The sequence below is a fragment of the Merops nubicus genome, unplaced genomic scaffold (genome assembly GCF_000691845.1).
Source record: "Merops nubicus isolate BGI_N331 unplaced genomic scaffold, ASM69184v1 scaffold1084, whole genome shotgun sequence".
Lineage (NCBI taxonomy): Eukaryota > Metazoa > Chordata > Aves > Coraciiformes > Meropidae > Merops > Merops nubicus.
Window position 1 is genome coordinate 32550 of NW_008605996.1, and position 15274 is coordinate 47823.

Consider the following 15274-nt stretch of genomic DNA (forward strand, 5'->3'; position numbering starts at 1 on the left):
TCTGTTTTTTCTGAAGGTGTTACTAATTAAAATGTGGTTGGCAAGCAGTTAAATCTTAAAACCAGTAATAGGGAGTAACTTGGATAGTTTACTGGACAGTTTCCTATAGTTTATGTACATCTGCTTGGAATGTGTCTTCCTTACTGTAATTCATTCGTTGGACTTCATACCGCACTCACTTTTGCCAGCAGAAATAAGGAGACTTTTCTTTGGCCTCAGTGGAATTATTTACTTCAGATGTTTCTAAGTACAAAGCAGTACTTCATCTTCTGAACTTGCTTTCTGTTCAGGCCTGGCTGGTTGCTACTTAACAAAAAAAAAATCTTCAGAGAAAAGAGCAATACCAGCTCTGTGTCTCTAATCATTCTTCTCATATTGTTTTATTTAACTTTCTGCATTGATAGACTCGCATCTTCTGAGGATTTTGGTTGCTCTTTTCATAAGCAAGTAGAGAATCATATTTTTTGATACCAACCGTGTTTTGGACTTTGAGTCCCTCTAAAGAAATTCTAGCATGAATGGGTCTCGATGATCTTAGGTGTTGTGGTTTCAAAGTTTTGGACTGGGCTTACCTACGGATCTTGACTTTAGTAGTACAAACCAGGTAACTTCCACTGTACAACAAGAAACTGAAATAATCTTTCCATGCTTTCCATCATGGCCATAGAGATGCCCTTCCTTCTGAAAGTCAGGGGAGGTGTGTGCATGGCAGAGGTGGGTGGAAGCATTGCTGTTGGTTGTGTAGGTCAGGCTGTGGAGCTTTGGGCTTACCTGTGAAGGAACTGAGAGCCATGTGCTCAGTATTTTGCTCAGTAGGACTGAAGGACCTCCTGTGCTCTGATCATGGCTGAGGTGTGGAAACACTCAGTAACTACTTTTTTCTGATGTCAGCAGCCTGTGACACCCTCAAATTAGCTACCTGCCCAGATCAAAACAGGGCAAAAAATAAGTTGAAGAATGTACCCTGACTCAATAACTGTACTTTTTTTGCCACTTTACATTTTAACAAAAAAAAAAAAAAAATTTAATTGGACAACAAAATTAATATGAGGGTAATTGCAGATCACTGGAATAGGTTGCCCAGAGATGTGGTGGAGGCCCCATCCATGGAGACATTCAAGGTCAGGCTTGATGAGGCTTTGAGCAGCATGACCTAGTTGGAGATGCTTATTGCAGGGTGGCTGGACTAGATGACCTTTGGAGGTCCCTTCCAACCCAATACATTCTATGATTCTGTAGTCTTTCTAGAGATACATCTTAAATTCTAAAGTTTGTTATGGGTGTGGAGATCTCCAAGTCCAGGTGGAAAAGATTACCTCACTCATCCTCTCACTTCATTGGTGCCTCTTGTGGCAAGGATTCCTGGACTTTGCTCTGTGTAGTCATCCCAAGGCATTGTCCTGTATTTCTTCCAAACATTGTCATATGCTTAACGACTGCTTCTGAAAAAGTAAACTTCGAAATGGCAAATGTGTGACTTCAGCTAAAATGGGAAAATCTGTTCAGAGATGTTAACATCCTGATGGAGATAGGGTATTTATGAAGTTGTTTTTTTCTTTTTTTTTTTCCTGGGGCACAACTGGGAAGAAACAAAATTTCTTACTTGATATATTAAAATTGTTCATTGTGACCTAGATTCAAATTATGCAGTGACAACTCTTTATAGCTTGATGAACCAGAGTCTAAGTTATTAACCTTATGTTTTGAGGAGATGCATCAGAGAACTCTCTGCTTTTGAGAACTCTTGCAGCAAGTTTGCAGGTGTTTTTACTCTCAATTTTTTAAACATTATCTTGCCTCAGTCATGTTCCTAGGATTTTAATGTAGAGCCAAGCGGTTCACACTTCGGTGTACTGACAGAGTGTTAATAACTCCTGATTGTCTGTATAACCTTTCCAAATCCATCCTGAGCCTGCTTCTAGTGAGGAAATAGGTTAGAATTGAAGAAATATGCCAAATAAATTGTTGCAGCAGCCCTACTGTTGGTAGCTCATGCGCATGTTCAGCTTAGCCTGATGGCACACGTGGTTACCCTCATCACTCACAATCAGGGATATTTGGCACCACGACACCAGCCTCCATGGAGTTGTTGCCAGAGACTGTCACGCTTGCTTTTTTCAAGATATTAGTGCAGTTGTCTTCATTAGCTGTTTTGAAGTTCTTAGGATGTCTGCATGAGTATATATTAGGTTGGAAGATGAAGTTGTGACCAGGAGGTACTCAGGGTAAACAGTGGTGCCTCATGTTTCTTATCTGGAGCAGCTGACAGTATGTTTCTGGATTTCAGATGTAGACAGTGACACTGTAAAATCTCAGCTTGCACTGATGATTTATCCAGATGCTTTTCAAGTAGATGTTGGCTTACTTAAGAAAAGCTAACTTGCAGACTTCTATGCTTGTATAAGGTTTCGCTCTGAGCCTTGTAGTGGGTCAGACATTTATATTACTTTCCTCTTTTAGAGGTGGAGAATTTTTTTTTAATCAGGACCTTTCTTGTGTAAGATAATTTAACCTTTGAAGGTTAAATTTCTTTGATTCACTAATGCAGTAGTATATTTTAGGAATACTTCACAGTGCCATCTAGGTTTGTTTTAGAGTCTGTGATCTCTTTATCAAGCATATACAAGCCCAGGAATTAATAGTACTCTTCAGAAGATCTGAATTCACATTAAAATAAGTTGGATAAAACTTCAGTATCTTTAGTGCAAGGGGAGAATCTCTAGTTAGTTCATCAAAGGTCTTGATAAAATGAGTGAGAAGGGAAGTAATGCAGAGGCCGCTTAAAATGGTCAGGGAGAAATAGTGCATGTAAGTGTATGGAATGTTATTGCAGTTTTTGGCTTAAAGTACAGATGAGTAAAATATTTTAGTGGTATTTATTCTTTGTCTTAAACTGGGCTTCTCTGTGTTCTTGTAAAGGTTACATACATATCCATGTTATTTGCAAAAAATGCATTTGCAATGCAGTTCTGGGTGTATTTCCTTAAGTAATCTTTTTTGATGGTTTATTTTTTTAAGTAAAAAATTTTAAAAATTGCAATACCTTATTTTCTACTTCCTGTTTCTGTTACTGGAATTCATAGTTTCTAGCAATACTAAATCCATTATCTCTCCTTTAGCGCATTTCCTTATTAGTTACTTTTTTAATGTAACTAATCTTAGAAAGGAGGCATCTTATTGTGTCAAATTTTTTTTTTTTTTTTTTTTCCTTAGGAATATCCAAGAGTAACAATTGGTGTTTTCATTGAACAACCCACTCCTTTTCTGCCTAAATTTCTGGACAGACTATTGACTCTGGACTACCCGAAGGAGACACTCAGCATATTCATTCATAATAATGTAAGTATGGTTTACTGATATGCAAAGCTTCATTTTTGGAAATTATGGTAGGAATGAAAGCAATGTGAGGGAGTATATGGATTCTGTATATGTACATAGTTAAACTGTATCAGAAGAGATACTATTTCAGAATCTAGTATGCAGAAGTGGAAAAAATACACAAATTAAATTGTGGCAATGCTTACTGAAGCATGAAAAAAAAACTGCTTCAGTTCTTTCACTTTTACTAATGAAAACCATTTTATTTTAAAATTTATGCTTCTGGGAGAAGTACTGATTGACATAAAACAATAGGGAAGGGTAGAATAGTTCCAGTTGAAAGGGACCTACAATGGTCATCTAGGCCAGCTGCTTGACCACTGAAGGACTGACCACAAGTTATGTTATTAATAGCTTTTATCCAGTAGTTGACATTGGATTTGCTTTTCATCTTGCTGATACCCCAGTGCATTTATGTTGCTCTTGGTACTCCTGCTGGGTGCCATGGGAAAGACTGGTGTATCCAGGTGTATTTTGAATGGCCATACAGGTAAGTTGCTTTTTTGAGTGTTTTTTGAATAGCAAAAGCCAATTACTTAATGATCTGGTGTTGCTGATACTGATACCAGTGACTTCAGTACTGTATTACTTTCATGAGTGAGGTGACAAATGTGTGTAAGTCTTTTGAAAAAAAGGAGTCTCAAAGAGAAGTGAGAGGAAAATAAAATTCTGCCCTTTTTCAATTTGCATGCTTTACTGTTGATATCATACCACAACAGGCCTGAGTAATAGAAGTACAGCTCAGAAGAGCAGTGTCCTTTTGTAAGGGGATCTCAAAGTTATAAATGTGATATACACACAGGAATTGTGTGCATAGGTTTCATTGCTTCAGCAAGAAGTCCTATGGTATTTGAAATGAATAGAAAAAACTTGATAGCTTTTTGATCATAGAGAGGAGGGGAAAACACTACCTGATATTTTAATTAATCTAATGTCAGCCATAATATGCAAAAAGCTACAAATGAGGGCACTGGGTTGGGAGATTTGCATGCAGCTGAGATCTCTTAAATTAGAGGTAGGGTAATTTGAAATTAAAGAAATAATCACTGTGACTACATTTTAAAGAAACAATGGCTGTGACTGTCCACCCGGGTGCAGATGACAGCTCCTTCTCTAAGGCCATTCTGGAGTGGCCTAAAACTCCTCTGTGCCACCGAGGTTGTAGATGGGAGATCATAAAATAAATATCCTAAAAAAAGTACTGCCGAAATAATCTGTGAATTGTGCATCACTGGCTGCATCATACAGCTTTTATTTATGTTCCTGATGTGTTGGACTCTTTCATTAAAATTTTGGACAGAAGAGCTTCATTTTGATTACAGATATACTGGAATATCTTAAAATACTGTTTGCCATCTGTTTGTTTAGGACAGAATACAGTGTGTTTTTGGACACTGTTTCTGATTTCAGAGCAACTTGTACTTTTCATTCACTGTGTGTTAACATGATTACAGGAAGTTTACCATGAAAAGCACATCAAGAAATTCTGGGAGAAAGCCAAGAACATTATCAGAAATATAAAAATTGTTGGACCTGAAGAAAATCTGAGTCAAGCGGAAGCCCGGAACATGGGAATGTAAATTTTAGTTTATAAATCTATTATAATGGTGGATACACTAACAATTTTTTTTTTTCTTTTATGTATGTTATTTTGCATCTTAAACACTAACAACCTTACATCTTAAGATATAGAAGTGGGAGCTTTTGTGTAGAACAAGATCTAGATCTAAGACATGAATTGTTGAAGGATTTTATGGTTTCTGTGTAATATAAAAAGCTGTTGGTCATTGTGAGAACAGCTCTGATTTGGACTGCTTTGGTAATCTGTCATCTTGTAATGAAGCTATAAACAAAGCAGTAAGAAATGTCAGATTATTTTTACATTATAGTTAAACAAGTATACATTAAAACAGGATGAGCACAAACTGTAAAGTTCAAATATTTAAAAAAAAAATGATTTAGATATAAAATAGATGGTATGATACAACAAACTTTTTATTTAAGTTTGTGCAGAAAATTATATGTGGTAGTATTTAAAGGTAGTGGAAGCAGATGCAAATGTAAATAGAAAGTCTGACTCAAATGTATCTTCCAAAAATGTATTTGGCTTTATTTTTTCTATCCAAAACTTTCTCAGGCTGACTTACCACAGAGTGATTTCACAGAACAGAGGTACCTCCTTGATGTTGTTGTAGGGTTTTTTTTTGTTATTGTTGTTTGGAGTTTTTTTTTTGCTTTTTCCCTTTTGTTCTTGCTAGGGAATCTAAATCTTCAGCTTTTAAATCCAGGTCTTGCCAGGCCTAAATCTGAACTTTGGGAGTATGTATCCTGTGTCAGCCATGTGTGTCAAGGGGTCTCTTTAGTGGCACTGGCTACGACCACAGAGTTGCTCATGGCTTTCCCAGTATGTCCATCAGTCAACTTATGGAGTTTTACAGACCAGCATCCCATCAAGGCCTCTCTGTGGCTCTTGAGCAAGCTTCATTCTCACCTAATTCCTCCACTCTTTTCTCAAAGGTCTTCCATGAGTATCAGAGCAGAGAAATTAATATAAAAAAAACTCTCTTCTTTTATATTCAGAGGTTAAGAGCATGACATAGGGTGTTCATGGCATCAACTGAAAGAATGAAGGTCTTGTCTTGAGTCTCTGGTATTCTTGGAAATTTATTTGAATGAGGTTTTGTTGTGCTGAAGCCCCTAGGAAACAGATATTTGGCTGAGGTCCAGGCCTCTCCCATAGCCTTTCTAGGAAATGCTGCAGATGTCCAGCATTAGTGTAAGCAGCTATTCACATTTATAAATAAATCTTTTTTTTTTTTTTTCCTAGTAGTCTCTGAAACAAATGTGCCATGTTTGTAAACTTTTTGAAGTAGTGTGTGTTCTGTGTAACTGAGGTGGAATTTCTGGAGTTGCCTTTTCCTGCTTGTATAGACAGCATAAAACAAAATCTTTACTGTCATCCATTTCTACATTGTTGCTAAATCTCACCCAAAGTTCTTTAGACCTGTTATCTTTTGATAGAACTTACTGACTTACAATGTGACAGTTTTGTTGGGATATATGGCCTTTGCTTGATCTGTGGATAAAGAGTAGTAATTGAAATGTATATTTGCAAAAAATAATTTCAAATCCTGTTACATAATTAGGAAGATAATCATACTTGTGATATGCACCATAGGACACACTATACTGTGGTGTGTTATCTATTGTCTGAATATAATTTAAGCTCCTGCTTTGAAAAGCCCTCTCTAATAAAGGTTCCATCCTAAAGAGATACATAGCATATAGAAGAAACCATGAAGTATGAGGTATGGAGAATGAGAGATCATGCCAAAATATTGAATCAGGCAGAAGATATGAGTGTTGGTAGTAGGATCTTTTGTGTGAACAATGTAGATATAATTTGATCTCTCTTTTCAGTTTGACTGAAACAGGTTCAGTGCATCTGCTGCTTCCTTTGCACTCCTGGTCTGCTTGGCTGCCCTTGTGAACATCACCAACTTCTCTAGATCAACTGCATTTCACCTTGCCTCGAAAAAATGTAGCTCAGAAGTGGAGGATATTAGGCAGTTACTATAAAAAATTATTTGCTTTCAACCCTTCAGCTGGCTTCCAGCATAATAGCCCCATTTGTTTCTTGCTAATGCTGCAATGGGAATACCATGAAAAGCGTGAATCTTCGAACATTTTTAATGGTTTGAGTTCCAGAGATTGATATATTCAGTTTTCTGATTCATTTTCTCCTGCCTCTGTTTGCATTATTGGCTGATATTTTTGTTCCATCTGCCTGAAACATTTTCTCTCTTTTTCCAAATTAGCTGATTTTATTATCTTCCTGTCATCATCCTGTACATCAAGAATTAATTTGGTCTTGTTATTTCTACGTTTCACACAAGACTATTTATCGAAAGCAGCAAAACAAGCTTCAATTAATACAGAGAGAGAGAATTTAAGCATGGAAGGTCTGGTTTGTTTTCAACAGAGTACTTTTAAGCATATAATGGAGTTGGGTTAGTTTTATAGTTATCTCTCCCCTCACCCTCTTTTTGGCTCAGTAAAAAGTGATGAAAAATCACAATGACGTTCTCAGTAAATGAGACTCTTATGTTAATGTAAATGTGAGAAAATAACATTTTTTTAAATTCACCCATAACCATGCAGCAAACTCGCCTGCTTTTCTCATTCATATAATAAAGAATAGTCAATGCATTTACTTTCTTGCTGCTTCTTGACATAGAAAGCCTTCACCTATGCTTATGAAAGTTGAGTAGGTGTTGGCAAGGACCCAAAATTGTGCAGTCAGCAAAAACTTCTTACAGTTCAACAGCACTGGCAAACAGGAGTGCACAGCTTGCTTTATTTGGGGCTGAAACAGATTAAAAAGGGAGATAAACAGAATCAAGAGAAGGAAAGTTTAGCTGCATGTTGTCTGAGCATTTTCTCTGAGTGTACATGGCTTGAAAATGAAATAGAATTTCCATGTTTGGTTTTTTTTTTTTATATCTTTGTCTACAAGGAATATATTAGCACTCTTAACAGTTGGTTCTTTTTTCTCTAAGAAAAAACTTGCTTGTAGTTTTGCCTTGTTTTCAGCCAGCTGAAATGATGACAGAAAATGTAAAGTAACCAGATGAAATATGTTCAAGCAGTGACAAAGTAGCAAAATATGGGAATTTATCTCCCTCATTTTGATGAGGTTTTAGTTAAAAAAAGCCTATTTTCCATAATCTTTTTTCCCCTCACTGCTTAGAGACTTCAGGGTTTCTTTTCTGAGGGGCTGTTTTTTAACTCCCTTAAAAACATTAACAAAAAGAATGAGCTAGAATTTTTCCTAAACTTTAAAACTGCAATTTACCTCATCTTCTAGTGGGAATGTGCACTTTTTAATGAAAGTTTACATTGAAACCTTTCAAAAGTTTCAGGAAGAATAGTAGAGAGATCAGATTCAATTGGAGAGTTCATTGACTTCACTGTTGAATTTTGAGCTGAATTTAGGGTCTCTTCTGTTTCTTTAAAGAGGATATTTAGTCATTGTCTCTGAGCTCCCATTTGGTGTTGATAAACGATGACATGGACACAGGAGGACTCCTCTTCAGTCCTTCAAGTAGGACAAGTGTCTTGTCTGTGGCTGAAGAAAGAGCAGGGATTAAATCTGTCTCTCTCAAACATCAAGTGATTTCTGTTGAAGACTTGGATCTTCTCGAGCTGCTTCTCCTCAACACTTCAGCACTTTGTGTTTCATCCTCAGATGAAAGAGGAACATTTTGAACTTTGAGTGTTGCAGAACAGCTTTCCCACCCATACCTGATTTCAGTAGCTTCCAGGTGTGTTAACTGTGGTAACAATACTTAAACCTGAGATGCAAAACTAAACATTAGTGCTTTATCTCTTTTGTGGCTACATTTGCTTGTTTTTGGTGACGAGTGATAGTGTTTCTTTATAGTGTTGTGGCTATCTGGAGAGATTCAAAATGTAACCCTAAGTGGCAGATAGTATCACCCAGTCTTTCAGTGGGTGCTGCAGACTTTTATCTGAGACACCTTTTCTTTGAGAGGTCTGGTATAAATGCTCTCCCTTTGGGCTCACAGTCCACATTTCGAATTGTATTTCCAAAATGTGAGGTGTATGAAAATGCTAAATGCATATGTTGCAAATTCAATCTATGTCAAAAAAAAAAAAAAAAAAGTGACTCAGTGCTAAAGAAATTGGGTCGACCATATGAATTACTGCTATAAGCAACTAGCCCCTTGGGATATCTAGTGGAAAGTCTGATGAAGAGAAGAGCAGTGAGACTTTCCTTTCTCAGATGATGTCACTCTTCCAGATGGGCTCATGGTTTCTAAGCAAAATTAAACATCTCTATGATTGCAAAACACTTTAAACTGATCTGCTGAGGTTCACTTCACACTTGCAACAAAAAAACCCTTCATCTTCTACTAAATTTTTAATCACTATGCTCAAATGGCTTTAAACTAGGTACAAAAATACAGCTTTCTTTTCAACATTTGGTCTTAGTTTATAAGCAAGGTGGAGTACAAAATAAGTAGATTAAAGGTTTTAGCCATTGGATTTAGATTAGGAATTACATTACTATAAGTATGTGTGTTGCTAGAAAGTACTTTGCACTTGTTCCTTGCTGTGACCTGGATATGCATGACAGCTTTGCATATAACCTGGGATTTCTACATCTGGAGAGATTAACATACACTTTAAGAAGGTAATATTTTAAAGCATGAGAATATCCAGGATTATTTTTATTTCCTTGGGAGAGCTACTTGGAAACATTGACAGCCTGAAGAGAAGATGCATGGATTTCTTAAGAGTAGGATTGCTTTATCAATTTTGGCAGAAATTTTTACAGCTCTTTTTCTGTGTATCTGAAATGTTTTGTGGAGATTTTTGTTAGTGACCTTAAAGTGCAAAGGCAGAATCTCTACTTCATGTTTGACCTAGTGACTTATATCTGGAAATGAAAGAATTATGCTTTAAACATGAAGTTTTGCACATTGGTGATCCAGTCTTAAATGCTATATAGAAAATGATAGGGGAAAAAAATGAGTTAAAGTATGGTCAGCATAGTAGCCTTAATTTTTGGCCTTTTTCTGTCTGTGTATATATATATAATATAAATACATATATTTAATACTTTTGGTTACAGAGGTTGAAGTTAAGAGATTTCATATTGTAGGTTATTTGTACTACAACTGAATTTCCAGACTATTTAACGCAGTAATTTTTTCAAAGAGTTCTCAGTAGATGATTGAATAAGTGTGACTTAGACCTAAAGTTTTAATTAAGTATTTTGTGTTTTGAATTTCAATTTGAATGAAGAACAGAAGTATTTTCAGCACTAAACACATTGAACTCCTTTTAGTAGAATTCTCTGGCTCTGGATTTAAAGGGAGGAAAAAAAAAAGGAGGAAAAAGAAGAGCAAAAGTTGAAGGATTATATGCTTTGAAATTATTTAACCAATTTATAATAATGTTTGCTTACAACTAAATATAAATCTCTGCAGGTTTTTTCCCCATTTTCATAATTAAAAGAATGAATTCCATTCATATTTTTGTTAGCAGCAAAAGGTTTATCTGCTTTTGGGGCGAAGTGCTAGACAGTGTTAACTGGAAACCTGGACTGGCACCAAGTCTGTTAGTTTTTCAGGTTTCTTTTCCTCATTAGTAGAATGAGGATGAAGGAACTGAATGTTTTTGGAAGAAATTTAACATCTCATGTCAAGAGCAATATAAAAGTCAGGTTACTATTAATAATTGTAGTTACGCTAACGATAAAACTACCTGTGGGTTTTGTGCAGTATTTGTAAAGCTTTGAACAGAATAGACTGCTACTGGAAAATGCCATAAAGACTGGACTGTGTTGTGGCCAAAATAAAACCTGCTGTTTTTAACTGGGGCAATTATGTGAGACAATGCTGTTTAATTACTGTCAAACCCATGTATACATAAGATAGAAAACTGTCAGTGAAAGAGATGTCAGTTAAGGCAGAAACAGAGTCTGACCAAAGATTTAAACTACAGATGTGTGTCCAAACACGATGACTTCAGCAGCAGTGGGAAGACCATTTCTCTCATTTTGGTATCATAAAAATTTGCCTCAAATCTTACTACACCTTCAGTAGTTAAGTTTGAAGAGCAAGGATTGCTTACTTGTACGGAATAAAAAAGCTCTACTTGTGATTGTGATTCCAACAAAGTTACACCTCTAAAGTCCTTTGAGAGGAAGAAAGTTTGATCACAAAGACACAAAAGGTGTTAAGTAATAATTCTTGGAGGAGACAGACTGAATGCTCTCTGAGGTGCTTCAGTAGGTACTGGAGGGGAATGGAGGAGGAGGGGCCAGGAAGTCAAGCCAGTAGTTTCCTTGACTTGTATGTAGCCTGTCACATCCACAGTTTATCAGATTTTCTGAAGTGACTGAGATCTTTTCCTCCACAGAAAACAGTCACAAATAACCAAATCAAGTGGAACATAAACTAAAGTAGTGTTTTATAGACATTTCAAAACACAAAAGTAAAATAATTTTAATGTTTCAAGCTGTTACAATGGAATTAATGCAAGTTCTGTCAATAATAGTGGGGAAAATAGGCAAAGACAGTAATACCATCTGCATGATAGAATGCTGCTTTTGTAGTATGACCTGAGGAAATGGTTCCACTTCTTCTAAAAGTATATTTGATTTGCTATGGTCTCCTACTATTCTGTTGGCTGCAAATAAAAATTCAGGAAAGCTGAATTCACTATACTGGTTCTTGGCCTAACAAGTGTACCCTGCCAGAAACATACAAATGTAGTCTGTGTATCTTTATATTTATAGTGGAATGTGTCTTCTGCTTGGTAGAACCTTTCTTTTGAAGGTGTGGAAATCTATGCAAACGGTTTATTCTTCTGAGGTCAAAATCACAGCTGACAGACATAGTGTATTGGTCAAATTCAGTTCCTTTTTCTAATTTTCATTCACCACCTGTGCAATTGTTTCATAGTTCTGGTTACCAACTGTGTTGTTCTTGTAGGTCACAAAAAGACTAAGGAAAACATCCATAAATGTGTATTTTGTTATGCTTTTTGTCTTGCACTATTCATAAGGTTTCAATTAGTGTTCAGAATAGCAGATCACATCTGTAGCATCTTTGCCCAAAGACTGTTACAACCATATGCGATTACTAGAGAAGCTTATTTAATAAGCTTATTCTTCACTATTAATTGATTTTATTGACATCCAGCTATAAAAATTAGTGGCTTGCTTTCTTGCCCTCCCTTCCTTCACTATTTACCATTAGGACAATATAGAGTAGTTCTTACTGAGCTTAGTAAAGTTTAGAGAATGCTTAGTTTATTAAAAGAAGAAGATAAGGTATCTGATCCATATTTTAAAATCTTTTAGTTTATCATACTACTGTAATCTAAAGACACTTTTCTTTTACAACATTACACTGTAGAAGGCTTTTAATGCAATGTATGAGTAGTGCTTGGTTGTGGTTTTGAGATTTTTTTGAGGTGGTTATTGTTATTTGTGAATCTTTTCTGGACATGTGTGAGTTAATTGTTCCTTTTTGTCTTTTTAGGGACCTTTGTCGGCAGGATAAAGTATGTGAATATTACTTCAGCATAGATGCAGATGTTGTGTTGACAAACCCCAAAACTTTAAGAATACTGATAGAACAGAACAGGTGTAGTATATCTCTTGATTTTATAGAGTTTCCTCTAGCTTAAAAGGATTCTGTGGTGCCTCTCCAGAGAAAATAAGATGCTGTCTGTTCTTGCGGAGTTAAATCTTTTTGTTTACATGTGGTACTCAATTGCCATAGTTCATAACGGTCCCAGAGGACAACATTTCACAAAGCATTTTGTTCCTGTCAAACAGCAGTTCCTGATGTGAGTTTCAAGTGCTTCAAAGTTCATCTGAAGAGAATGGTATGGTGTAAACAGGTTTTATGAAATGAATTAGGATTTAACTGAACAGTGATTTTAAAGTTAGTCACACACAAAGTGTTAAAAAAATACCCCAAAACAATACCAGACAGAAAGTCCTTATCACAGAAAGTTACTACTCTGATATTGCAGTATTATTACGTTCTTTTAAAATCATAGGTACGGTACAGTATAGTGGGAAGGTACAGGAGATGAAGCAGCTGTAATGACGAGCTTTTCCTTGTGTTAGTGTGATCTCTTAAGTTACACAAAGCTGTGACTTTATCAGCAGCATCTCTGCTTTCAGCAGAGCGGGCCAGCTGTTAATGCTGTGCACTTCACTCCTACCAGTTTGTAAATTGTCATGGTGGGTAGGTAGCTGGTGTTTGCCTGTTCATAACAAATTTGACAAGCTCTGGTGTATTGCAGAAAGATAAATTATCAAGGTCTGTTTTGGTCTCCTAGTGAGAAGGGATGGAAATTAGATAAAGATGTTGCTGCCAGTCCTTTGCATTATATTCCTTGTAATATTTACTGTTACAGAAAGTGCCTAAAAGTCATGTACACTAGGTACCACAAACAAGCTTTGCAAAATATAGCTACCAGTAGGTATCCTCTGAAACAAAGTGCCATTTTATTCTTTCTGTTCTGGTCAACTTAGATTTCCTCTTTTTGTGTCTGTTAAGTTTTGGGTACGCCAGGTATCATTGTGTGTGTTTTTGGTGTGGTGTTTTTGTTTGTTTGTTTTCTGTCCATGTTTTTGACTCTTTGTGATGCTTCCTGTCCTTATGCTTTGGGCAGTATTCTTTTTTGCTTGACTGAAAATCAAGGCACCTCAGATTTATAGAAGTCTTTGCTTCTGTTACACTGCTGTTGTTTCTGGGTAGTGAATGTTTAAATGGTGTTTCTTCCAGCTTAAGTTCAGAACAGCTGTTCCAAAATTTGACAGCCATTGGTATTCTAACTACGCTATACTCCAAACTGAGTAAAGCCAGTATGACACATAGTCTGTGTAACAGTTTTTCTTATTCAATATGTCACTTCACAGAAAGATAATTGCTCCGCTTGTGACTCGTCATGGGAAGCTTTGGTCCAATTTCTGGGGTGCTTTGAGCCCAGATGGCTATTATGCTCGATCAGAAGATTATGTTGACATTGTCCAAGGGAACAGAGTGTAAGTAACTGTAAGCTAACTTTTAAAGTCAAGGCACTCAGGACAGTTATTAGCAACATATTCTTGCATATATATGCAATATGGTATTATTCCTGAAGAGCTTAGGCTACTTACGTGTTTCAGCTTTTTTGATTTCATAGAAAATGCATTTGTTTTTTCCTAGTCACAGCTTAAATAAACATGCAAAGTGTTTAACAATGATCTAGTACTAGTAAATGACATAGTCATTGCTAGTATCTGTCTGATGGTGTCTGGTTACTCCAGCAGCGCATAATATAGGAAGTGGCAAGACAAACAAATAGCAAATCTAAACTCTATATCCCAGTCAAAACAAATTTTACGGCATTCAACAAATTACTTCATCTTTTGGGGGCAAATTTTTAATCAACTGAACAGCTATAATTTCTTCACGTGTTTTTTCCTGTACATTGTCAGATATTTCTTGAGAGCTCCTTAGGATATTATTTTGTCACATAGCCTTTTTGGGTTTATCCTTCCCCTAAGTGAATGCAATATAAGTTGTTCTGATTTTCCCATATGGTGATGCATTTTCATTGCCCTGGAAGAATAAAAAGGTCTGGAACAGATTGACTGCTTGAATAGGACTGGCTCGTTTTCAGTCATACTGAAAGACGTGCTCATGGTGCTGGGAGAGAGAAAATCTGCAGAGTGAGTGTTGTGACAGCATTGCTTTTTTGTTGATATTGGCCCAACTCACATAAACACATGGCCTGCTGTGGTCCGTAGATATTTGTGTGAGGAGGCCAGACTAGCTGTGTGAAGCTTCAGTGAAGTTTTAAAAATCTGTTTTAGCATTACTTCCTCCATCTGGTAGTGTAGAATAATATCATAACAGAGTTTGACTGATTGCCTTAACTATGGAAACATGAAATACATTTGTAGTTGAAGCTCATTAGAGAATTCAACCCTCTTTTTTTTTTTTTTTTATAACAGTACTTCATAAAAATTGAACTACTGCCTGTGCCAACGTTTGTGATGGCCACAATGTCCAGCTGTAGTTTTTCAAGTGTCTTGGGAACCTTTCAGCTTAATTTTCTTAAAACTTGCTTATTCTTGTCAGCAAATACAGGGACGCTGTTTTGATACATAGGCAACAAGTGAATCTTCATGGCTTTAAACTATTTTAATTTTTTTTTCTCACAGAGGAGTATGGAATATTCCTTATATGGCTAATATATACTTAATTAAGGGGCAAACTCTCAGATCAGAGATGAAAGAAAAGAACTACTTTATGCGTGATAAGTTGGATCCTGATATGGCTCTCTGCAGGAATGCCAG

The 15274-nt window shown here is 36.3% G+C and overlaps 1 protein-coding gene across 1 annotated transcript in view; it reads left to right on the top strand.

Moving 5' to 3' along the window:
* PLOD2 (procollagen-lysine, 2-oxoglutarate 5-dioxygenase 2) overlaps positions 1 to 15274 on the top strand; it is a gene marked incomplete at its 5' end in the record, with an annotated part of 40112 nt that overhangs the window by 16480 nt on the left and 8358 nt on the right. Inside the window, 5 exons of the mRNA XM_008939479.1 lie at positions 3214 to 3339; positions 4833 to 4954; positions 12456 to 12560; positions 13850 to 13975; positions 15140 to 15274. The exon at positions 15140 to 15274 is cut by the window's right edge and continues 33 nt beyond it. Coding sequence (XP_008937727.1) covers positions 3214 to 3339; positions 4833 to 4954; positions 12456 to 12560; positions 13850 to 13975; positions 15140 to 15274 — 614 coding nt within the window. The remainder of the gene's footprint in view (positions 1 to 3213; positions 3340 to 4832; positions 4955 to 12455; positions 12561 to 13849; positions 13976 to 15139) is intronic.